Source organism: Notolepis coatsorum (assembly GCF_963971535.1).
Source record: "Notolepis coatsorum genome assembly, chromosome: 14".
NCBI lineage: Eukaryota > Metazoa > Chordata > Actinopteri > Aulopiformes > Paralepididae > Notolepis > Notolepis coatsorum.
Genome location: NC_140178.1, coordinates 59,679,415 through 59,704,110, shown reverse-complemented (window position 1 = coordinate 59,704,110; position 24,696 = coordinate 59,679,415). Strand labels below are relative to the sequence as shown.

General features: G+C 43.8%; 1 protein-coding gene across 3 annotated transcripts in view; it reads left to right on the top strand.

Moving 5' to 3' along the window:
* The window catches only part of trpm4a (transient receptor potential cation channel, subfamily M, member 4a), a 249,351-nt gene that overhangs the window by 181,809 nt on the left and 42,846 nt on the right, over positions 1-24,696 (top strand). For 2 of the 3 annotated variants that reach the window (XM_084329502.1, XM_084329500.1), the window contains 7 exons: positions 11,918-12,030; positions 14,760-14,819; positions 16,300-16,410; positions 16,888-16,934; positions 19,999-20,228; positions 20,772-20,887; positions 21,455-21,587. In XM_084329502.1, coding sequence (XP_084185628.1) covers positions 11,918-12,030; positions 14,760-14,819; positions 16,300-16,410; positions 16,888-16,934; positions 19,999-20,228; positions 20,772-20,887; positions 21,455-21,587 — 810 coding nt within the window. The remainder of the gene's footprint in view (positions 1-11,917; positions 12,031-14,759; positions 14,820-16,299; positions 16,411-16,887; positions 16,935-19,998; positions 20,229-20,771; positions 20,888-21,454; positions 21,588-24,696) is intronic. The other variant, XM_084329501.1, reaches the window with a different exon arrangement.

The following is a 24,696-nucleotide window of genomic DNA, read 5'->3' as shown; positions in this document are numbered from 1 at the left end:
GGGATGGTGAGTTCACGTTGGATTAACGTGGCGAGTTGCGCTCCTGCTAGGGCTGCGCAGAGCTCTAGACGCGGGATAGATTGTTGCTTGCGGGGGGCTATTCTTGAGCGAGCCAGGATGAAGGCAGTATGTATTTGTCCTCCCTCCTCTCGGGCCCGCAAGTAGGCCACCGAACCGTAGGCTACTTCGGAGGCGTCGCTGAAGACGTGCAGGTCCATCTGGCACGTCTCCGGCCTCACTGTGGGTGGGAAGTAGCTGCGGCGTATGTTGACACCTGGGAGCGAGCTGAGTTCTGTCTCCCACTCTCTCCATGTGGAGGCAAGGTGTTCGGGTATGGGGTCGTCCCAGCCCTGGTCCTTGTCCCATAACGCTCTTACAATCATCTTTGCCCTGGTGGTGTAAGGTAGAATACATCCCAACGGGTCATATTGTCTGGCGAGTGTTCTGTATACACTCCGTCTTGTGGTCGGTAGTGAAGTCGACCTTCCCTGCTCCTTGGTCAGGGGTGTGTGTTTATAATGGACCGAGTCTGTTTTGAAGCGCCAGACTAGTCCTAATGTCATTTCTTGGGCTTCTCCTGGGATGGTCGCCATCCAGGTCTCGCTGCTTGCTGCCTTGTCCTCTGGGGAGAGGCTGCGCAATACTTGAGGGTCGCTGCTGGCCCACTGCCGGAGATCAAAGCCGCCTTTGATCAGGGAGGCGCGGAGCTTGAGTAGGAGGGCCTCGGCTTCTTCTGGCGTCGAGACGCTTTGCAGACAGTTGTCCACGTAGAAACTATTTCCTACACTTTGTCGGACCTCTTCATCAGCTGCTGGGTCCTCTGCGACGTGTTTTTGCAGTGCGAACGTAGCACAGCATGGGCTGCATGTGGTTCCGAAAGGGAGGACTTCCCATTGATAGATGGATGGTTGCTCATCCCCGATCCTCTCTCTCCATAAGAACCGCAGCAGGGGCTTGTCCTCCTCCACTAGTCGCACCTGCAGGAACATCCCTTTGATGTCGCCGCTGATGGCCACCTTGTCTTGGCGGAAACGTAGCAACACGCCTAGTAGAGAGGGGCCGAGTGTTGGGCCGGGCAAGAGCTCTTTATTCAGATTTTGTGATCCGATCTGGTAGCTGTAGTTAAACACAATACGATCCTTGCCGTTGTGGTGGACTTTGTGGTGCGGCACGTACCATGATTCGGTCGTCTGATCGGCCTCTTTAATGTCAATTTTCTTTATGTGTCCCGCTGTGATTCGCTTGTCAATCTCAGCGCGGTACACAGTCGCTTGAGCGGGGTCTCTGGCTAGGCGCCGCTCTGTGTTCGATAGATACCGCTCCGTCGCTTCTTTTGGGGCGTGGAAGGTAGGCATACCCTCTCGCCTCAGGAGTGGAGTTGCGTATCTCATCACTCCGTTGACTTTGACTCTCTTTGTCCCCCGCTCGAGGAGGGCTATGGCATAAATGTCTTCCTTGGAACGAATGTGTTTCTTTTCGTTCTTAAAGGGCATTGTCTCTAGTGTCCATAGCCTCTCGACGTGCTGTAGGAGGGTGGTGTCTTCTTCTGTCACTCTGGAGTGGAGGCAGCGAGTGGCTGCTGTTCGGTTAGGAGACCTAGAGAGGGGGCCTTGTAGTGTCCATCCTAGGCGGGTCTCGACTGCTGCTGGACAGCCTCTGGGCCCAGTGTGGACCCGGTCCATCGGGACGATGAGGTGTGCATGGTCGGATCCTATCAGCAGGGTCGGGGTGGCACCGTCTATGAGCGGTATAGGTAGTTGACGCAGGTGCACATATTTATCCATCAGCTTGGCGATGGGGTAGGTGTACTGCGACAGGCCTATGTCTTGGCTGGTGAAAGCGTTAGTGATCCTATACCGTCTCTCTGGCTGCCCGCTTGCTGCGATAGTGAAGGAGACATTCTCGCCCTTGATCGTCTTCAGGTCTCTTCTTATTGTCCGAATCGTCATCGTTTCTTCGCTCCCCCGCAGCCCCAGCTGGGCCGCAGCGGACGCGAGGAGAAGGGTCTTCTCTGACCCGTCGTCAAGGACGGCGTAGGTGTCCATGACCTTGTCTTCGTAACTCAATGTTACGCGGACCACCTTCAAGAGCACCCGGGCGCCCCCGCTGCTGGCGGGGTCAATGTACATAACACTTGCCTTTGTGCTGCTTGAGGGTGCAGGCTTTCTTCTGTTACTGTCATGTAGGACGTCCAAGTGGGCTCCGTCACACCGACTACACCTCTTCTTTAAGCGGCACTCGGCTGCCATGTGACTGCGTGCACATCGGTAACAGCGTCGGTTGGACTTTATCCATTGACTCACCTCGTCGGCGGTCATCTTCTTGAACGTGTCACAGTGTGACAGCCAGTGTTCCTTTTCGCAGTACGGGCATACAATCTTCCACTTCTCTTTCATCGAGGGGGTACTGTGGTTCTTGTTGCTCGGTACTGATTCGGCTTGGTGCATGACGGTCACCAGCCTGCGGCCATCGTTTGCTCTCCTAGGTCCCTTTCTGGAGCTTGGTGTGCTCCGCACGAACGTATCCAACCGTAGGCTGTTGACTTCTCTCGCCAGGAAGTCGGCTAGGTCTAGGAGGGATGGCTCGGGACCGTTAGGATCACGGTGGTCTCTTTGCCGCCTGAAGCGCTCTTGTCGGGCGGGCGGAAGCTTCTCTAAAATCCTCTCAACATTAGAGTTTGCGTACAGTTCGTGCATACCCTTTTCCTTTTGCGCCCCCAGAATCCCTACCAGGGATTGTACCTTGATAGACAGGTCATCTAGTGAGCGATTGTCTGTGGCTGGGGGTAGACGGTCAATATTCCTTATCTCTTGTATTACATAGTCCCATATGCGTCCATATCGTTGGTCGAGGGCTGCTAGAGCCGCGGTGTACGGGGTAGTAGAGGTGGAATATGCCAGCGCTATATTGTGCGCTCTGGGCACCTTCAGGTGCTTGAGTAGGATAGCATACTTGTACGGTTCATCTGTTACATCGGACATCATTGTCTCTAAGCACATTCGTAGCTCTGTGTACTGTGCTCTGTTCTCGTGTGTGAAGTCCGGGAACGTCGGTGTGCCAAGGTACGATGCCATGGATGGCTGGCACATCGGTGAGCGTTGGAGGAGAGGCCTCCTAGGCGAGTCTCCTCTTACTTAACGTGGTGGGCTGGTACCTGTCGGGTACCAAGGCCCGCGTACCCAGGTGCTGTTCCTCGGGGCTGGTTGTGCGGCAAGCTCACCCGTGAATTGAGTCGGGGGTCTGTAGCGCAGAGCCGCGGGGGGAAAAGTCTGGGCTGTACTGGACCTCCTGGTCCTGTGGAGTACGGTGATGCTGTTGGGCTTGACTCTCCTCCTCTCCCTCTTCTTCTTCCTCTGCCAGGTCATCTAGATCCTGTAAAGTCATGTCAGGTCCCTCCTGGTCCCCCCCGTGAGCTTGGTCAGTTACGTTAGAACCCACTAGGGTCTCTACTGGCGGGGTAGCCTGGTCGGTAGGGTTTGACATACTTTTACTATCCGCTTTTTCCGCGTTTAACGTCTGTAGAAAGCTAGGTAGTATACTGGCAGCGTAGTCCTCTAAGTACTGAGGTGGCTGCCGTCTACGCTGCGGGCGATCTATTTTAGGAGAACCGTTTGTGGAGTGTTCATCATTGGCCATGTCAATATTAATACTATATTAATATTACGCTAGTTACCATCCGGCTCGAAGGACCAATTGTAACTGAGGGGTACAATTCCCTGACTGTATTAAATAAGTATGGTATCATTAAACCACTACTGTCTTATGTACATTACTACTGGCCATACAGTACACAGGTATATCAGATGAACACTTCCACAATGACACGGTTCCACACAAATCTGGGTTATAATAATTATTATTAGCAGCAATGATAGTATATAACAATACTTTACGTAGAGTCGCGCTTATAAGGCGAAGAATGTGCGTGAGTAAGTCAATAACGTAAGTCCATTATCATATTACGCAGGAGATAATGAATACCACCTGTATCTTAGGAATTATATCTATGGTACACTAGTAGGGCAGCGGGAGATACTGGTAGGGTCCCTCCGGTTGTAGGCCAGCAAGGGGAGAGGATTTGTCGGTAGCAAAGTCTGGGTCAACGAAGAATAGGGAGACTCCAAGTACAGGAGACGGTGCAATAATCTCTTGATCCGCAGACGAATAACAGCTGTTCTCCGGCATGCAGCTCCGCATGGAAGAAAGCTAGCCAGCCTCAGGCTTCTTAGAGGCGGGCTCGACGTTGCTCCTCACAGGGTAAATCCCACACAATTGTGGGTGTAGACGATTCTCCGCTCCATCAGCTACAGGACCAAAGCAAATATAATCCAGCCGAAAAGGGCTATGTAGTCGTCGGGTAGGTTATCCAGTGTACATGTCCACACGGTCCTCGTCTAGGGCTCCTCGGGTGAAGGCGCCAGGGTAACCTGCCCAGCCTGGATAAGCACGCTAGCTGGTACGAGGAAACGTTGGTGATGCTGGTCACTGTAGAACGGTAGCCGCACGATACACTATACATAAATAGACTATTACTGAATGAATAGAATAGGTCGAACTCGACGGTACAGCGTTAAACTCTGATACTTCAGTTATCAATTCGCACGCGGTCTCAATGCTCTATTTGGGGCCAAACAGGCCTTACTTCACTGCACGTTGTATCGTGGGTGAGGCTTCACTTGGATAGGTTAACTAACTTCTGTATTCACCTGCGCCGTATTTATACGTTAGGTGAACAAACTAGTACCAGCCTTATTCCTGTCTCGTATTCTTGCGCAGAGCCGTTCATGTCCAGGCATGTCTTTGGCGGTGACTTTGAACTAGACCTTGGGGGTATGGCAGTGGCGCCTAAGGGACCGCTGTCCAATAGGAGAACGAAATATTATGGTCTGTACTAGGTAAAGGGATATTCCATGTATATGTACAAGGAATACACAAGGGATATCAAACGATATACAAATATTATGCAATATATATCAATTAGTAAATATATATATTCGGTTTAATCTGATCCTTCGTAACAATTATTATTATTATTATTATTATTATTATTATTATTATTATTATTATTATTATTATTATTATTATTATTATTATTATTATTATTATTATTATTATTATTATTATTATTTAATTTTTTCTTGTTTAACTGTGGATTGTGTGTTTTTTGTATAATGGTATAAATTATTATTTGTGTAAATTAGGTTGTACGCCGACCATTAAGTAAATACTTGTTTAGTTTAGGAATAAGGGGCAGGTAACTATAAGATTTATTCTTCTTCCTGCTCCTTTTGTCCATGGAATGATAATTATGATTGTGTAATGAAGAAACTCTGATTGTATGATTCTATGTGGCAAATAAATACTCTGAATCTGAATCTGAATCTGAATAATAAAAAAATTAAAATGGAGAAAAAGAAAATAATAATAATAATAATAATAATAATAATAATAATAATAATAATAATAATAATAATAATAATAATAATAATAATAATAATAATAATAATAATAATAATAATAATAATAATAATAATAATAATAATAATAATAATAATAATAATGGTTGGCCAAGCAATCTGATTGGTCACATTGACATTCCAGCTGTGCTGATAATTCCTGTAAAAGTGCAGCTAACCCTGAAAATACGATAAAGGGACACTTTACCAAAAGACAATGTTGATTTATTTTGCACATAATCTCACACACACATCCAAAAACTCTAAACCGTTTTGCACACATTCCTTTAGTTTGACAAGTTATTGACAGTAAATGAGTTTGAATGTGGCCACCAGTGATGGCATCATGGTGCATTTATATAGCGCTTTATAATTTGTTCCTCACATTTTACCCATTCACTCACACATTCACACACCGACAGCAGAGGCAACCATGCAAGGTGCCAACCTGCTCATTTAGGGAGAGAAGTTAGGGGTTAAGTGACTTGCTCAAGGACACATCGACATGCTGCCCTGGGAGGAGATGGAACCTCCGGATTACGACTGTTCTAGCTCCAGAGCCACTGTCGCCCCCTAATTAAATTATATGGTAGCTGTCCCTATAAGACATCATTTCATGGAACTGTAATTATCACAACACAAGGATTCAATGTCCCTGATGACATCACTGGTGGCCCTATTCAAACTCATTTACTCTCAATAACTGTCAAACTAAATGAATGTGTGCAAAACTATTTGTAGTTTTTGGATATGTGTGAGACAGTGGAGGTTATTGCATGACAACTAGTGAGGCAGTACTTCACTAGTATAATATATATATTATTATTAATATACATATATAATATATATATATTTTTTTTTAATTATTATTATCTTTTTTTTTAATTATTATTATAATATTTTTTTATTAGAAATGTTTTCCTCTGTGAACAATGTCAGTGAATTTGAACAAAAACAATGCAATTTTTTTTTTTCTTCAAAAATGTCCAAGTGACAGCTCTGAGCTCTCTGACCTGACTGCAGTAATGGCCAGCTGTCAATCACTTACTGCAAAAATAGTTGCACGGGTTGGGTTTAAGAATATAATTATCCAATCAAAATAGGCTATTTGAGTTTAAAAAATGCGGGTAGTGAGACGGAGCGCACTTGATTGATTGACGTTCACGCCGTGCCACATTGTGTTGACAGCCTTGAAATCCAATCAGAGAATGGTGCCAGCTAATGAGACGGCTAGGGCGGAAGCGTCAACACGACTCTTTGTACAGGAATCGGAGGTAGTATAAGGAGTTTGGGGGAGGATTCGCGAAACATGTGAAACCTGTGGCCAGGGAGAACCGGGAGGTGCATTGAAACCTACCAAGCAACCCAGATAGACCCCCACGACCAAGGTTATTGGACTACCAGGTCAGATGGGCCGACTTAGTCTCGCTCTGAGTGGGCTGGCTGGGGAAGACGAATGGAGACCTTTTTCATCAGAAAATATCGAAGGATGGATTTAATTTACAAGTGATCAGATGGGAGGGAGTCTATTTACGAGGGACACTATTTCCTCGTAAGAAGTAAGTTGTCAATGGTGAGTGATTTTTATTTTTTTAATATTTAGTAGCTGTGTGGGGCGGGCCTGTGTTGATTATGAATTAATTGGCCCGCTGTGGCCTTGCGTGTGTAATGCAGGATGACGCGCGGCGCACGTGAGTGTGTGTTGGCGATGCACGCCGTGGTTATTGATATTGAGTTGGAGCCTGTGTTGATTATGAATTAATTGGCCCGCTGTGGCCTTGCGTGTGTAATGCAGGACGACGCACGGCGCACGTGAGTGTGTGTTGGCGACGCACGCCGTGGTTATTGATATTGAGTTGGAGCCTGTGTTGATTATGAATTAATTGGCTGTGGGTCCGCTGTGGCCTGGCCTCTGTGTGTGCGTGTGTGTGTGTGCACACACGTGTGTGTGTCGTTCATTTCCTATAGTGCTGAGTGATGTGCATGTGAATCCTAACCCAACCCCCTCCAATATACAGTAAATGACCTACCCCAAGAATACACGAGACCCTCTTCTACCAAGTATGGTTTTGTCGATATTCCAATGTACAGTTTTGCTTGTACAGTTGTACAGTTTCCCCCACCCCGCCTACCCATATAATTTCCTATAATTTCCTTTGTTGTGAGGGACCAGATCAGGGGAGGAAATTAGGCCACTTTACTCGCCAAATGCGAGTATTTTTTACGTTTGGCGAGTGATTCATGAAGACCACTCGCCAGTCTGGCGAGTATACAAAAAAAAACATTCTGCAATCACTGCACTGGCAAACGGTGCGCGTCTTCTGAGTGCTCGCTTTAGTTGACAGTGCCACGAGAGCACTGCACAAGACCACCCGCGGACATATAATGTTTAATAAAAGTTCGCGCAGTACTGGCCAACCCGCGGACATATAATGATAAAAGTCCTGCGTTACTAGGCTAGCCATCAGGAGCACTCTCAAACGGATAACGTTAAACACAGCAGAAGATGGAAAACAGACAGACTGACCAACGGGGAACTGCATCCAACCCTAGTACAACCCTCGAGTATAAGTTACTAAGGACACATTTAAATCACAGAGGTGTAATGTTAGTCTACTGGAACTGTATACAGTGGTTAGCTTCTAGTTAGCGTTTTAGCGATAGCTGCTTGCTAGCTAACGTTAGCCCCGTGTGCTCAAAGCAGCCAGCTAGGTGTATCTGTTATGACTATAATGTTTCCAAAAAAGCACCGGACTACGACGTAAGGTTAGACATTTTATTTCATGCTCAAAAGCCCCTGGCTTGCACATCGCAGTCACGAAAGGGGCTACAGTAGCTCAACCAGTGCACTGTGCACAACAGCACACCAACCCAACTGACGTTACCACAACACTTGACGGTACTTCACAGCACTGTCGTAAGACCACCGTGCTGTCTTAAAGGCACAGTGTGCCTACCCAGATGCATACACAACATTGACGAGGCTTGACAACCGAGGTTCAAAGTTAACTTGATTGATTGATTGATTGATTGATTGAAAACTTTATTAACAGATTGCAGAATGGGTACAATACAGTACGGCTCAATACACACAATTGTTAAGGGGATGCAGACCAGAGAAAGTCTTTCGTCTTGTTTACATCAGGGTCCCCCATTTTCAATTCATCATAACATATGACATGCAGATAGACTACTGCTACATCTATACATTTCACATCTATCTATACACTTCACAACATACTTCGGTGTTTTTCTTTCACTGCCCAACCCAGCATCTTTCACTGCCCAGTTCAGCCCAACCCAGTCCAGAATAGATAGCTCTTTCATGTTAATATGTTTTATGCTAATATTGTGAAGAGTAGAGATTAATGTTTTATGCTAATATTAGAGTAGAGACACGGTGTGATTATCAATTTAGACGAAGACATACAAAGAAGTAATTATCACAATTAGCGATTTTTTTTGTCTGGTAAAAAATCTGTTTGGCTGGTAAAAAAAATCAGATACTCGCCAGTTGGCTGGTAAGCCAAAAAGTTAGTTTCCTCCCCTGGACCAGATTGGGAGACAGTAAGATATTGGTGAAAGAAAAATTGCATGTAGATATGTGTTTGAAACAGTGAGGGTGAGAAATGGTCTGATGATCTGGCTGTAAACAAATAGTTTTTGATTTGCCTTCTTGACTAAGCTATTGATGTGATGTTTGTAAGTGAGGTGTGTGTGTCAAGAGTTACTCCAAGGTATTTTACTAGTGCCTGTTGTCTTTAACTGTAGTGTCTGTCTGCTGTCTTCATAACCACACTGTGTGTCTGTACTTCTTTATTAATTTTTTTTATCTCTCCCGTCCTCCCCAATATTTTTAACTCACAGCCACCACTGACACACACATTGGGGGATGTTTTAAAAATATTATTTAACATATAATATAATAATTTGTGCTTCACCAAAAAAATTGGTCAGCAGCCGCCACTGGTGTGAGATTATGTACAAAATAAATTAGCATTGTTTTTTGGTGAAGTGCCCATTTAAGCAAACTACTACCAGGGAGCTAGCTTATGTCAATCTTGCTTTCTCTCCAGAGAAGTAATTGATACTACATCAACTAAACATTTTCAGGCAGCACTAAGGTATTGGTGACCCTTGTATAAAATAGAATCAAAACATAACGCACACCAAGGGTTGCTGTGAGGTGCTGATCACTGGAAGTAGACTTGAAAGTAGGAAAAAGGTCTCCATATGCATTTCTCTTTTATTCCATGACGTCTTAGCCTCAGGCCTTTCTTCAGGCCTACTTTCAAACTGTTGTATGAAAGCCATAAATTATAATACCTGGTTGGGTGTTAGTGATCATAAAGATGTTAACAGCATCACTTTATTACCCATAATCACAGTGGGGTAAAAACAAGACTAGGCAAGCCTAGTTAAAGCCGGACCAGGGATACATGCCAGTGGGGAATTGGGATACATGTCAAATTAATATAAACAACTATGTGTACCGCATATCCTGTTTCTAACACTCAGTGGTACTTGACTCATGCACTACAGTTTGGGGGCTACTGGCTAGCAATGGTTAAGCCACTAAAGCACCACAACCACCCACCACACAACCCTTGTATGCTTTGCTACTAAGATTAAAAGAAAGCCAAACTATAACATTTACAATGAATTGATACACGTTACAGAATTTCACGGCCTGCTGGTGTCAGGTTAGCAGCTAGCATCCATCACCATTACAAAGAAGTATTATGCCTAATAACCTTAGCCCCAGGCCGTATCAATAAGCAAATATATAGCAAATAAAAAGCATCAGATACATGTCAATTAAGCAAAGATGCAAAAGATAATACTCCAAATCTCAGACGATGCAGAGTGAATAATAATAATACTAATAAACTTTATTTGTATAGCACCTTTCATACAGAAACTGCAGCTCAAAGTGCTTCACAACAGAAAAAAGACAGGCATAAAATGAGCACATAAAGTGCAGACATATAAAATCACAGTTTTTCACATTAGGATCTAACATCCCAACAGGCCACCTTGTTTATGGTTTGATTCAGTTTTAAATAGACAATAATAAAAATAGACAGAGTAAAATAGTGCAATAGTGCAGTGCAATAAAATAGTAGAATAGAATAGATAAAAAAAAAATTAAAAATTTACAGTGCAATAAAATAGTTCTGGATTACTGTTCAACAGTTCAAAGTCGTCTTTACCTTCTCTGTTTGGTATCCACAGTTTAAAACTTGACAGTCTTCCCTCCCACTCAGGGCAAACCTCCCTCTCAGGGTGCAGTTCTAGGCCTGGGTCCTACACAGTTTTAAAGCCTGACAGTCTCTTGTTTGATACCCACACAGTTTAATGCCTGACAGTTTTGAACCTGTAATAAAAAGTCAAATAGACAAAGTCAAATAATACAGTGCAATAAAATAGTAGAATAGAATAGATAGTAAAATTATGCAATAGAATGGACAGAGTAAAATAGTGCTACAGTACAATCAACAGCGGAGTGTATTAGAAGGCTATGGTGAAGAGGTACGTTTTTAGATTATTTTTAAAAATATTAAGAGATCTAGCTTCCCTAATGTCCATAGGTAGTGTGTTCCATAGTTTGCAAAGGCTGCATCCCCGATTGTCCTTAGACTGTGGCTTGGAACCTTCAATAGACCAGTAGTAGATGATCACAATGTTCTAGGAGGCACATAGTTGACTAGAAAATTTGCAATGTAGCTTGGTCCTGTTCCATTTAGTGCTTTGGAGGCGGACCTTGAAATCAATTCTAAATGTTACCGGAAGCCAGTGATGAGTGCATTACAGTAGTCAAGTCGGCTTGAGATAAAGGCATGGATCAGTTTTTCAGCGTATTTTTTATTTATAAACGGCCGTACCTTAGCTATGTTTCTAAGGTGGGAAAATGATGTTTTTGTCACCTTGTTAGGTCTGAGTCTATTATAACACCAAGGCACCAAGACTGAATGTACCGTTAGCTACTGTCAGAAATGCACAACACTTCTTTTACTTGCATATTATTGCTATTCAATTGATATGAAGAATCGTGTGTGTGTGTGTGTGTGTGTGTGTGTGTGTGTGTGTGTGTGTGTGTGTGTGTGTGTGTGTGTGTGTGTGTGTGTGTGTGTGTGTGTGTGTGTGTGTGTGTGTGTGTGTGTGTGTGTGTGTGTGTGTGTGTGTGTGTGTGTGTGTGTGTGTGTGTGTGTGTGTGTGTGTGTGTGTGTGTGTGTGTGTGTGTGTGTGTGTGTGTGTGTGTGTGTGTGTGTGTGTGTGTGTGTGTGTGTGTGTGTGTGTGTGTGTGTGTGTGTGTGTGTGTGTGTGTGTGTGTGTGTGTGTGTGTGTGTGTGTGTGTGTGTGTGTGTGTGTGTGTGTGTGTGTGTGTGTGTGTGTGTGTGTGTGTGTGTGTGTGTGTGTGTGTGTGTGTGTGTGTGTGTGTGTGTGTGTGTGTACTGTAGTCTCTGCTGTCCCAGATCTGGTGGGGGGACATGGAGAGGAGCACTGACGTCTGGAAATTGGTCCTCACCTTCTTTCTGCCTCCACTCCTCTACACTGACCTCATCAGCTTCAGGTCAGTGTGTGTGTGTGTATTTGTTTGTTTGTTTTACTATGCCTGACAGTAGACCAGTTTGAGTTCTGGACACAAGAGACGAGAACCTCTTGGAGGAAATGAACGGTCCCATGTCTTATAAATTGCCTTTTCCAGTGTTTAGCATTGTTTTCTAGCAATGTGGGGTTGTATCAATGGGGTCTGTGTCTCTAATTCTCATTTTGGCTTATCAGTCCACTTCATATGTCACAAGATCCTCCCCCACTGAACTAAGCCATTCTGAATTTCGCGTACCTGTGACGTCCAAGAATTCTCATCTGCATAACTAACGCCCCCTCTATGGTTGTAGCGCACACTCAACCATTCGCTCAACAACAGAGCGAGTGGAAATACTGACACTTCCTCAAACGGGTTGACGTGCGCGGGAGCCGACAGAGAGAATCAACAATTTGCTCAACAACGGAGCAGTGGGAATAATGCGGAAGCGGTCTCCCTGTCCCTGACTCTCCCTCTCTCTCTCTCCCTCTCTCTCTCCACCTGCATTTTACACACAATCGCTCGAGCCGCTCACACAGTGCACACGCACATGCGCGCACAGAGCGATCTATCCTCTCTCTCTCTCTCGCTCTCTCTCGTATGTATCACGCTGTGTGGGTGACTGTCACTCAAGGCTTGTATGGGCGGAGCCCAGCCCAAAACAGCTTGAAATCTTGAATTAGAAAAATACTGCTTTAGAGTACTTGATTAGAAATACAAAACAATGCATTTTTTTTTTTTTTTTTTTTAAACCTTAAAGATGTGTTTCCATAGACTCACAGGAATTGTGTAAAATTGCCCAAAATAGTGAAAGGAATAGCAAAACACGGGACCTTTAACACATTTGGTGCCACGCCCCCTTCCGGGAAGTGCATAGGCCTTGCCGCCCATTAACCCCATGTAAACGCTCACCTTGTTTGTAGAGCTAAACCTATATTTTATATTATAGCTATGGATCTAATAACGCCGTCGATTGTCAGTGGGTTTCTTCCGGTCAACGTGCAAAAAACTGATAATTTTTTCATCTATACATTTTCGTTTTATACCGTGGTGAATATGAGTATAGTGGTAGAGTGATCCTGTGTAATTCCAGGGAACTCCGCCAAAACAGCCCTTTAGTCAAATCCACTTATCACAATAGGCAACAATATGTGCAGTTGGCAGATGTCAAATCTGAGCTCATGAAGATTGAATGTGGGGTACCGCAAGGTTCGGTTTTGGGGCCCAAACTCTTTCTTTTATATATTAATGATATTTGTGATGTTTCAAAACTATTACAGTTTGTCTTGTTTGCTGATGATACACATTTTTTTTGTTCTGGAAATAATTTAAAGGAACTAGCTGAATATATTGTGTATGAAATGACAAAGCTAAAGAAATGGTTTGATGTAAATAAGCTATCACTGAATCTGAAAAAAACTAAATTTATGATTTTTGGCAATCGAAAACTAGATGAAAATATAGTACTGACCATAGATGGAGCTGATATAGAGAGAGTTAATGAATTTCGTTTTCTTGGTGTGATTATGGATGATAAATTAACATGGAAATCGCACATAGCACACGTTAAAAAAAAGATGTCCAAGAGTATTTTTGTTATGAATAAAGTAAAGGATGTGTTAGAGTATGAGGCAATGAGAACACTCTACTGCTCACTCATCTCACCTTATATCAGTTATTGTGTTGAAGTATGGGGGAATACTTATGGGACAAATATAAAACCATTATATATACTACAGAAGAGGGCTGTACGAATCACACATAAAGTGAGTTATCGAGAACACACAAATATATTATTTATTAAATCTAGAATAATTAAACTTGAAGACATGGTTAAGTTTCAAACAATGTTAATTATGTTTAGGGCAAGAAATAATACACTGCCAGAAAAACTACAAAATCTTTTTCATTTAGAAAGTGAGTTTAGTAGGAGAAAATACAATTTTAAACATCAGTTTGCACGTACCACACTTAAACAGATGTGTCCTTCAGTTATTGGTGTAAAGTTATGGAATTCTCTCCATAGCGAGCTTAAGGGATGTAACAGTGTTTATCAATTCAAAAAAATGTATAAAAAAAAAATATTTAGTCAGTAAATCAGAAAATCAAAATGTGATCTGAATAGTGAGATATTTTTTTTCTCTTTTCTTTCTTTTCTTTTTTATTCTTTATCATTATTATTATTATTTACATTTTTCTTGTTTAACTGTGGATTGTGTTTATTTTATAATGGTATAAATGATTATTTGTGTAAATAAGGTTATACGCCGACCATTAAGAAAATACATGTTAGTTTAGGAATAAGGGGCAGGTAATTATAAGATTTATTCTTCTTCCTGCTCCTTTTGTCCATGGAATGGCTATTTATGATTTTTTAATGAAGAAACTATGATTGTATTATTCCATGTGGCAAATAAAAACTCTGAACTGAACTGAACTGAACTGAACATTGCCATTTTTCGCCTGATTATCTAATCATCCTGAAATCAACGCTAGATTATTGGTATTATGTTTCCTCGTGCATACATGAAAGGGGGTGCACCTCCTTGCTGTGATCACTGCCAACGGGACACAGCACACACACATACACACAGATACAGAGCAATCGCGGGGGGGAAAATATCTAATCAACGCAATATTGGTAATATAGAGTCCTTACCTGGTCTCTGGTGTACTGCAAAAAGAATAATCCAATTATCTGATCGCCATTCCAGATATCCACAGCGATCCTGTCTCCGACGTTATCCGGCATTGCACATGAACGGGCGAGCGGGGTCAGTTGTCCAAGCCATCCCTACAAGCGCTTGTTTTCCTGGAGTGTTTAGGACCCGCCCCCACGCCGCAGCTCGGTAGAGAAAATAAACTACATAGTTTCAAATAGAGTGCAATAGCGGCCGCAAGGCGGTAGGCGGCGGTATTGACCATCTGCGATCTCAGACACATTCAGTACAGCATGCACAGGCTGCCCCGATGAATTATGAATGGCAATAGCGAATAAAATAAATACCGAAACAGAAATGTAGATCTACGTTTCCGGCACTCAAGCGCTGGGCCACAGAAATGTAGATCTCCGTTTTCGGCAACCAAAGGGTTAAGAGGTTTTGACCAGTGGTAATTTTTTAATGAGGCAATGTTGGGTTTACATTACAATAAGTGTTAAAAGAACACGCCAACATTTTGGGAAATTATCTTATCGTCTTCTCCAGAGACAGACAAGAAGATAGATAACAGTTTCCTCTCTGTGCGTTCAGTAGAAAGCTATCTGGCTGCACGTTAGCCTAACTTAGCACAATGAATGGAAGCGGACATGTACGGGTAGCCTATGCATTGTCCAACTAACACCTCTCCTGAAGGCTACCTGTACATGTCCGCTTCCATTCATTGTGCTGAGCTAGGCTAACATTCAAAATTCTAAATGGCCGAAAATCTAGAGTTGCAAATGTGTGGCTTACATGAATAGAATAATCTGGACTGAGTCCAGGAAAACATGTAGTTTGTTGTTATAGCGCCACCATCTGGCCACATGGCACCGATTTCGACATTGCACTCCCCCGGGTCCTCAGAAATACACCCGCCAAGCGTGAAGTCGATCGGATGAATGGTTTTTGAGATATGCAAAGGACAGGACAGACAGACAGAGATTTCTTCCTTTATAGTTAGATGTCAATTCAAAATCTAAATTCAGTATTCTTTTGGCATAAATGTTGAACAAATATTACCAATCATTCTTAATCTTGTGCGTTTATGTCTGTTTATGTGCATGTGTATTTGTGTTTGTGCATGTCTGTGTGTTTGTATATGTGTGTCTGTGTATGAGTGTGTATTTTGTGTTTGTGCGTGTGTTTGTATATACATGTATTTGTGTGTGTATTTGTGTTTGTGCGTATCTGTGTGTATGTCACTGTACATGCGTGCAAGAGTGTGTATTTGTGTTTGTGCATGTGTGTGTTTGTATATATGTATATATCGGGCGACAGTAGCTCGGGAGGTAGAGCAGTCGTCTGGCAATCCGGAGGTTCCCGGGTTCGTTTCCCGCTCCTCCCGGGCAGCGTGTCGATGTGTCTTTGAGCAAGACACTTAACCCCTAATTGCTCCCGATGAGCAGGTTGGCACCTTGCATGGTTGCCTCCGCCGTCGGTGTGTGAATGTGTGAGTGAATGGGTAAAATGTGAGTAACAAATTATTATAAATTATTATATAATTTAAAAAAGCAGCCATTTACCAAAAGCAGCCATATATGTGTGTGTATTTCAGGGATCCGGAGGAGGATGTGAAGTCTGTGGACGTTCCTCACGGTCAAGACACTGACAGTCTGCTGGACGGCAACGACGCTACCGTGTTCTCCCTCGCTGACATCATCCAGAAGTACAACACACACACACACACATGCACACATGCGCACACACACATACACACACACACACACACATGCACACATGCGCACACACGCACATACACACACACACACAGATATACAAACACAAACAATGAGGAGTCAGTCAGTCAGTTACGCTCTCACCCACTCAGTAAGTATTGATCTGCTCACGGTTCCCTGGTCCGACAAAAACACCCTCTTATTGCCTCTTATTGCTATATTAATAGTGGAATGTACTTGGCCATTACACACACACACACACACACACACTCACTCACTCACTCACTCACTCACTCACTCACTCACTCACTCACTCACTCACTCACTCACTCACTCACTCACTCACTCACTCACTCACTCACTCACTCACTCACTCACTCACTCACTCACTCACTCACTCACTCACTCATCACTCACTCACTCACTCACTCACTCACTCCCTATAACACTTTTTTATTCTGTCCCAGTCAGGAGGATGCTGAGGAATATGCTGCTCTAAAGGCTGACCCCAAAGGTAGGTTTCTCGTTTGTCTCACTCTCTTTGTTGATTCATCTGTTGTCTGTCTCACTCTCTCTGTCATCTGTCTCACTCTCTGTTGACTCCTCTGTCGTCTGTCTCACTCTCTGTTGACTCCTCTGTCGTCTGTCTCACTCTCTGTTCACTCATCTGTCATCTGTCTCTCTCTGTTGACTCCTCTGTTGTCTGGCTCACTCTCTGTTCACTCCTCTGTTGTCTGCCTCACTCTCTCTGTTCACTCCTCTGTCGTCTGTCTCACTCTCTGTTCACTCATCTGTCGTCTGTCTCACTCTCTGTTCACTCCTATGTCGTCTGTCTCACTCTCTGTTCACTCCTCTGTTGTCTGTCTCACTCTCTGTCGCCTGTCTCACTCTCTCTGTTGACTCCTGTCGTCTGTCTCACTCCCTCTGTTGACTCCTCTGTCATCTGTCTCACTCTCTGTTCACTCATCTGTTGTCTGTCTCACTCTCTGTCGTCTGTCTCACTCCCTCTGTTGACTGTCTCACTCTCTGTTGACTCATCTGTCGTCTGTCTCACTCTCTGTTGACTCCTCTGTCGTCTGTCTCACTCTCTGTTCATTCCTCTGTTGTCTGTCTCACTCTCTGTTGACTCCTCTGTCGTCTGTCTCACTCTCTGTTCACTCCTCTGTTGTCTGTCTCACTCCCTCTGTTGACTCATCTGTCGTCTGTCTCACTCTCTGTTGACTCATCTGTCGTCTGTCTCACTCTATGTTGACTCATCTGTCGTCTGTCTCACTCTCTGTTGACTCCTCTGTTGTCTGTCTCACACTCTGCTCACTCCTCTGTCGTCTGTCTCACTCTCTGTCGTCTGTCTCACTCTCTCTGTTGGCTCATCTGTCGTCTGTCTCACTCTCTTGACTCATCTGTCGTCTGTCTCACTCCATCTGTTGACTCATCTGTCGTCTGTCTCACTCTCTGTTCACTCCTCTGTCGTCTGTCTCACTCTCTGTCGTCTGTCTCACTCTCTGTTGACTCCTCTGTCGTCTGTCTCACTCTCTCTGTTGACTCCTCTGTCGTCTGTCTCACTCTCTGTTCACTCCTCTGTTGACTGTCTCACTCCCTCTGTTGACTCCTCTGTTGTCTGTCTCACTCCCTCTGTTGTCTGTCTCACTCCCTCTGTTGACTCCTCTGTCGTCTGTCTCACTCTCTGTTCACTCCTCTGTTGTATGTCTCACTCTCTCTGTTCACTCCTCTGTTGTCTGTCTCACTCTCTGTCGTCTGTCTCACTCCCTCTGTTGACTCCTCTGTCGTCTGTCTCACTCTCTTGACTCCTCTGTCGTCTGTCTCACTCTCTGTTGACTCTTCTGTTGTCTGTCTCACTCCCTCTGTTGACTCCTCTGTCGTCTGTCTCACTCTCTCTGTTGACTCCTCTGTCGTCTGTCTCACTCTCTCTGTTGACTCATCTGTCGTCTGTCTCACTCTCTGTTGACTCCTGTCATCTGTCTCACTCCCTCTGTTGACTCCTCTGTCGTCTGTCTCACTCTCTGTCGTCTGTCTCACTCTCTGTCGTCTGTCTCACTCTCTGTTGACTCCTCTGTCGTCTGTCTCACTCTCTGTCGTCTGTCTCACTCTCTGTTGACTCCTCTGTCGTCTGTCTCACTCCCTCTGTTGTCTGTCTCACTCCCTCTGTTGACTCTTATGTCGTGTCTCACTCTCTGTTGTCTGTCTCACTCTCTGTTTACTCCTGGCGTCTGTCTCACTCTCTCTGTTGTCTGTCTCACTCTGTTGACTCCTGTCGTCTGTCTCACTCCCTCTGTTGACTCCTATGTCGTCTGTCTCACTCTCTGTCGTCTGTCTCACTCCCTCTGTCGTCTGTCTCACTCTCTGTTGTCTGTCTCACTCCCTCTGTCGTCTGTCTCACTCTCTGTTGTCTGTCTCACTCCCTCTGTCGTCTGTCTCACTCTCTGTTGACTCATATGTCGTGTCTCACTCTCTGTTGTCTGTCTCACTCTCTCTGTTGTCTGTCTGACTCTCTGTTGACTCCTGTCGTCTGTCTCACTCTCTCTGCTGTCTGTCTCACTCTCTCTGTTGTCTGTCTCACTCTCTCTGTTGACTCCTCTGTCATCTGTCTCACTCTCTGTTGACTCCTCTGTCGTCTGTCTCACTCTCTGTTGTCTGTCTCACTCTCTGTTGTCTGTCTCACTCCCTCTGTTGACTCCTCTGTCGTCTGTCTCACTCTCTGTCGTCTGTCTCACTCTCTCTGTTGACTCCTCTGTCGTCTGTCTCACTCCCTCTGTTGACTCATCTGTCATCTGTCACTCTCTTGACTCCTCTGTCGTCTGTCTCACTCTCTGTTGTCTGTCTCACTCCCTCTATTGACTCCTCTGTTGTCTGTCTCACTCTCTGTCGTCTGTCTCACTCTCTCTGTTGACTCCTCTGTCGTCTGTCTCACTCCCTCTGTTGACTCCTCTGTCATCTGTCTCACTCTCTTGACTCCTCTGTCGTCTGTCTCACTCTCTGTTCACTCCTCTGTTGTCTGTCTCACTCTCTGTCGTCTGTCTCACTCTCTCTGTTGACTCCTCTGTCATCTGTCTCACTCTCTGTTGACTCCTCTGTCGTCTGTCTCACTCTCTTGACTCCTCTGTCGTCTGTCTCACTCTCTGTTGACTCTGTCGTCTGTCTCACTCTCTCTGTTCACTCCTCTGTCATCTGTCTCACTCTCTGTTGACTCCTCTGTCGTCTGTCTCACTCTCTCTTGACTCCTCCATCGTCTTTACAAGGCATTGTAGTTGATTTTTGTAATATGGTATCAGTTATATTATAGCCACTTTGCTATTAAATCTATTTATCTATATGTCTTTCTGTGTGTGTGTCTGTCTGTCTGTCTGTCTGTCTGTCTGTCTGTCTGTCTGTCTGTCTGTCTGTCTGTCTGTCTGTCTGTCTGTCTGTCTGTCTGTCTGTCTGTCTGTCTGTCTGTCTGTCTATCTATCTATCTATCTATCTATCTATCTATCTATCTATCTATCTATCTATCTATCTATCTATCTATCTATCTATTTATCTTGCTGTTTGACTGATTGTCTAACCCCCAACCTTCCTAGGCTCCTCCTCCACACCCAAGCATCCGTATGCGGTGCTGCGCTGGCGGCAGTTCTGGTTTGCGCCCGTCACTTCATTCCTAGGCAACGTGCTGATGTACTTCCTCTTCCTCTGTCTGTTTGCCTACGTCCTATTGGTGGACTTTAAGCCCCCTCCCCCCAAAGGCCCCTCCACCCTGGAGTTTGTGCTCTACTTCTGGGTTTTCACCTTAGTGTGCGAAGAGATCCGACAGGTAGGTGGGAAACAGATCAGCGCTGTATTACACGTATTACATTCAGCCACTAGATGTCACACTAGAGCACCAGCATGTCATTTATCCAATCAGGTGCATTCCACATGGGGAAATGGGAGGGGATACACTGTACATTGTAACCCTGTACATACATCAGATTAGCATACTTAGGCTATGTGTCCACTAAAAGCCTTTTTTTCAAGGCGGACCGCTTTGAAAAAAGAAAAAAAAAATCCGAACGTTTTTCTGAGGCTCGCGCCAGCCGCGGCTCCGCCCCTTCCTCGATGAGTTACATTGATGAGCGCGCTCCTTTCCAAAAGTTGAACTAGTTTCAACTTTATGCGCTGGGAGCGCCCTTCTGTGACTGTCAAATGTGTATAGACGCTGACAATAATCACATTGTTGTGCAAATACATACATCTACACTGTACTGCGGTCTACATGTCTACAGATTCATGCCCATAACGCAACCATGAACATGACCACTCTCTCTTTCTCTCTTTCTCTCTCTGTCTCTCCCTCCCCTCTCTCTCTATTTTCCAGACGTTCTTTGTGGGCAGCACCACAGTAGTCCAGCGAATGAAAAGTTACATCCAGGATATGTGGAACAAGTGTGACCTGACGGCCATGTCCCTCTTTGCTGTGGCCCTCTGCTGCAGGTCTCGATCAACATCTTAACAGCATCGGCCTACTCATGGTCAAGTCTAGACACACTCTTTACTACAAATGGATCTGATACCACTCTGTATTGGCCATCAGATGCTTTCACCAAAAAACAATGCTGATCTATTTTGCACATAATCACACACACACATCCAAGAACTCTAAACCGTTTTGCACACATTCCTTTAGTTTGACATTTATTGAGAGTAAATTAGTTTGAATATGAGCACCAGTGATGTCATCGGGGACATTGAATCCTTTTAATTACAGCACCATGAAATTATGACTGCTGCCTTATCATTTCATTGAGCTGTAATTAACACAATACAAGGATTCAATCACTGGTGGTCATATTCAGACAGATTTACTCTTAATAACTGTTAAACTAAATTAATGTGTGCAAAACTGTTTAGAGGTTTTGGATGTGTCTGGGATTATGTGCAAAAAGTGTTTTTTGGTGAAGTGCCCATTTAAAAGTACTTTGAATCGATACCAGCAGTTGAGAAATATGGTATATGCGATACTTTACCACCGTGACTAAGCAGGTTGTGTACTCTCTCTAGAATGTTCCCCAGGTCGTATGAGTTTGGCCGGGCCGTGATGGCCCTCGACTTCATGGTCTTCACTCTGCGCCTCATCCACATCTTCGCCATCCACAAACAGCTGGGGCCAATGATCATCATCGTGGGGAAAATGGTGAGATCATGGTGTAGCTACAAATCCACAGATGATACGTATACACGTTCTTTTGGGGGGTGTTTCCATCTTTGGGTCGCCTCAAAGATGGAAAGGTACCTGTAAGACCCTTAGTGTGTTCATGCTACAGAGCAACAGGAAATGGTTTCAATGGAAGTCTGTGACATGAGCACGCCCCTCAAGCAGCGGTCCTTGTAGCATGTGATGGATGACAAGATCCTGGCATGACAGGCGACTAGCTTCAAATTGCAGTTTGTATCACACTGTAATGATGCGGTCAGGTGTTAACAAATCACAACACAGAAAATTATATTTCTGCTGAATGAGAAACAGACAGATCCCTGTACCTTTCAACTAAAATTCTATTTAAATATCATAATATTGCCAAAGATTTAAGTTAGCAGGCTGCTGTCATTGGAGCATTTGACTACAAAAAATTATCTGGTTTGATTTTAGTGTTCAATCTAATTCATGTTAGGGTGAATATTTTATGGTTGTAATGTTAATATTTAGTAGGATTTCTCTTCTACTAGTGATCTCATACTAATCATACTGATTAACGACCGCGGCACTCTGGTTTGCCGCGGTCTATTACTAGCTGGGAACACAAAAGCTCTGCAAAGTATTTAGTGTTACACAAAACAACCAGTGCATTTAGATATTGACAGGGCAATATCCATAATCAATGCCGTAATGTTGTTATAATAAAAAAGTTGTGGGTAATTTGTCATTTCAGTGCACAACGTGAAACCACAACATTAATATTTCCTTTCAGTCACTTCAACAACAAGGTATATTGACGAAACGTGAACAGACACGAAGCAGAATCATCAAAAAGTATCCAACGCGTCCACTATAGGCTACACTGCTAGCTCTACACAGAGGGATGGACCTCCAGAGCAAAGTTACCAGACTGCCCACAACTCTTTCATTACAGAAATTATTCAGACACGCCCCCTTATGAGAGTCACCTAGAATAAACAAATAGGCCTAATTGATAATAGGTTTCAGCTACTTTGAATTCTTTGCAGATCCGAAAAATTCTCCGATCCGTGAGTCACACTTGGCTGTTTTGTAGCTTTCTATTCCATTAGGGTTCCTCAAACAACTCTTGGTGGGGGAAGGGATCTTGGAAGGTCCTTTGGGGTTTATTATATACCACTTTGTGAAGGCACATTTTGGGGTTTTGGACATTTTTGTTAGGATTACATCAATTCTTTGGTAGTAATTTTTTTATGTACAGTATGTATTGCTCATGCTTGAGGGAACATTGTGGGTGCATTTGTATTAAGTCGATTTGAGTTACTGTGACTGTAAACATGAGCTAGTGTTGAGGGTTAACACTTGTGTTGGCCATTTTTAGAATAGTACCAGATTACAGCTAGTACCATATAATACAGTTAGTTAGTACCATAGAATACGATTAGTACCATATATAATACAGTTAGTACCATATAGAATACGGTTAGTACCATATATAATACAGTTACTGTAGTACCATATAGCATACGGTTAGTACCATAAAATACAGTTAGTACCATAGAATACATTTAGTACCATATAATACAGCTAGTACCATATAATACAGTCAGTACCATATAATACAGTTAGTACTATATATAATACAGCTAGTACTATATAATACAGTTAGTAACATATAGAATACAGTTAGTACCAAATAATACAGTTGATCGTATTAGTACATTTGATCTGTTGGCTTAATTACTGTGCCACTGCCCAGAGTTTTCCCTGAATAATTTGTGTCACAAGTAATATTATATATAGTGATATTAATGACATAACCATATTTTTAGTAAGAAATCTGCCTCAGCCAAGAGCTGCAAAAAACGGGAGATTTAAATGACCCACCCAGAGCCATGACCATCCCAAAGCCAACGTCACCATTTTAGCTCCATGTTAACCCTTTCACTGCAGCACTACCAAACGGTTAACCCTTTCACACCGACAATACACAGAAGGTTAACCCTTTCACTGCCACACTACAGAAGGTTAACCCTTTACTATCACACTACCGACGGTTAATCGGTTAACCGTAGGTAGTGTGATAGTAAAGGGTTAACCTTCTGTAGTGTGGCAGCAGTGAAAGGGTTAAGGAGGAAACACGTAGCTTTTGCAATCTGCCTGCCTCAGCACTGTAGCCATGGTAGTCTACTACATTAACATCTACAGTAAAGTACTCAGCACTGTAGCCATGGTAGTCTACTGCATTAACATCTACAGTAAAGTACTCAGCACTGTAGCCATGGTAGTCTACTGCATTAACATCTACAGTAAAGTACTCAGCACTGTAGCCATGGTAGTCTACTGCATTAACATCTACAGTAAAGTACTCAGCACTGTAGCCATGGTAGTCTACTGCATTAACATCTACAGTAAAGTACTCAGCACTGTAGCCATGGTAGTCTACTGCATTAACATCTACAGTAAAGTACTCAGCACTGTAGCCATGGTAGTCTACTGCATTAACATCTACAGTAAAGTACTCAGCACTGTAGCCATGGTGGTCTACTGCATTAACATCTACAGTAAAGTACTCAGCACTGTAGCCATGGTAGTCTACTGCATTAACATCTACAGTAAAGTACTCAGCACTGTAGCCATGGTAGTCTACTGCATTAACATCTACAGTAAAGTACTCAGCACTGTAGCCATGGTAGTCTTACCAACGTGTCTCGAGAGCTCGGCCACATAGGCCCCCCTGAGAACCTCCGCCGGATGACGTCACCCAGAGGAGACCAGACCTTTATTTAACTACAGATGCTATTTCCTCAAATATCTTCAACTGTAGTAGGCCCAACTTGAGGAAAGATGAAGAAATAATTGAGGAAATGGAGTAGAGTTTGGAGGGGGTGATACAGTTTAGCTCTCAAGACATTACGTAAGTTTTATGTTTGATTACAACATGTCCTCCACACAGCAGAACCATAGGATTCAGGTTAAAGGTTGGCAAAATGCCCCATTAAGGGAAGCTAAGGTGAGCCACTTTCTGAAAATTGCCTCAGAATTGTGCTTTTGATATCCAGAACCGTATCACCTCTTTGGGTGGACCCCTCCTTTAACTAATCCTATTCCTGAAACTTGTCAAATC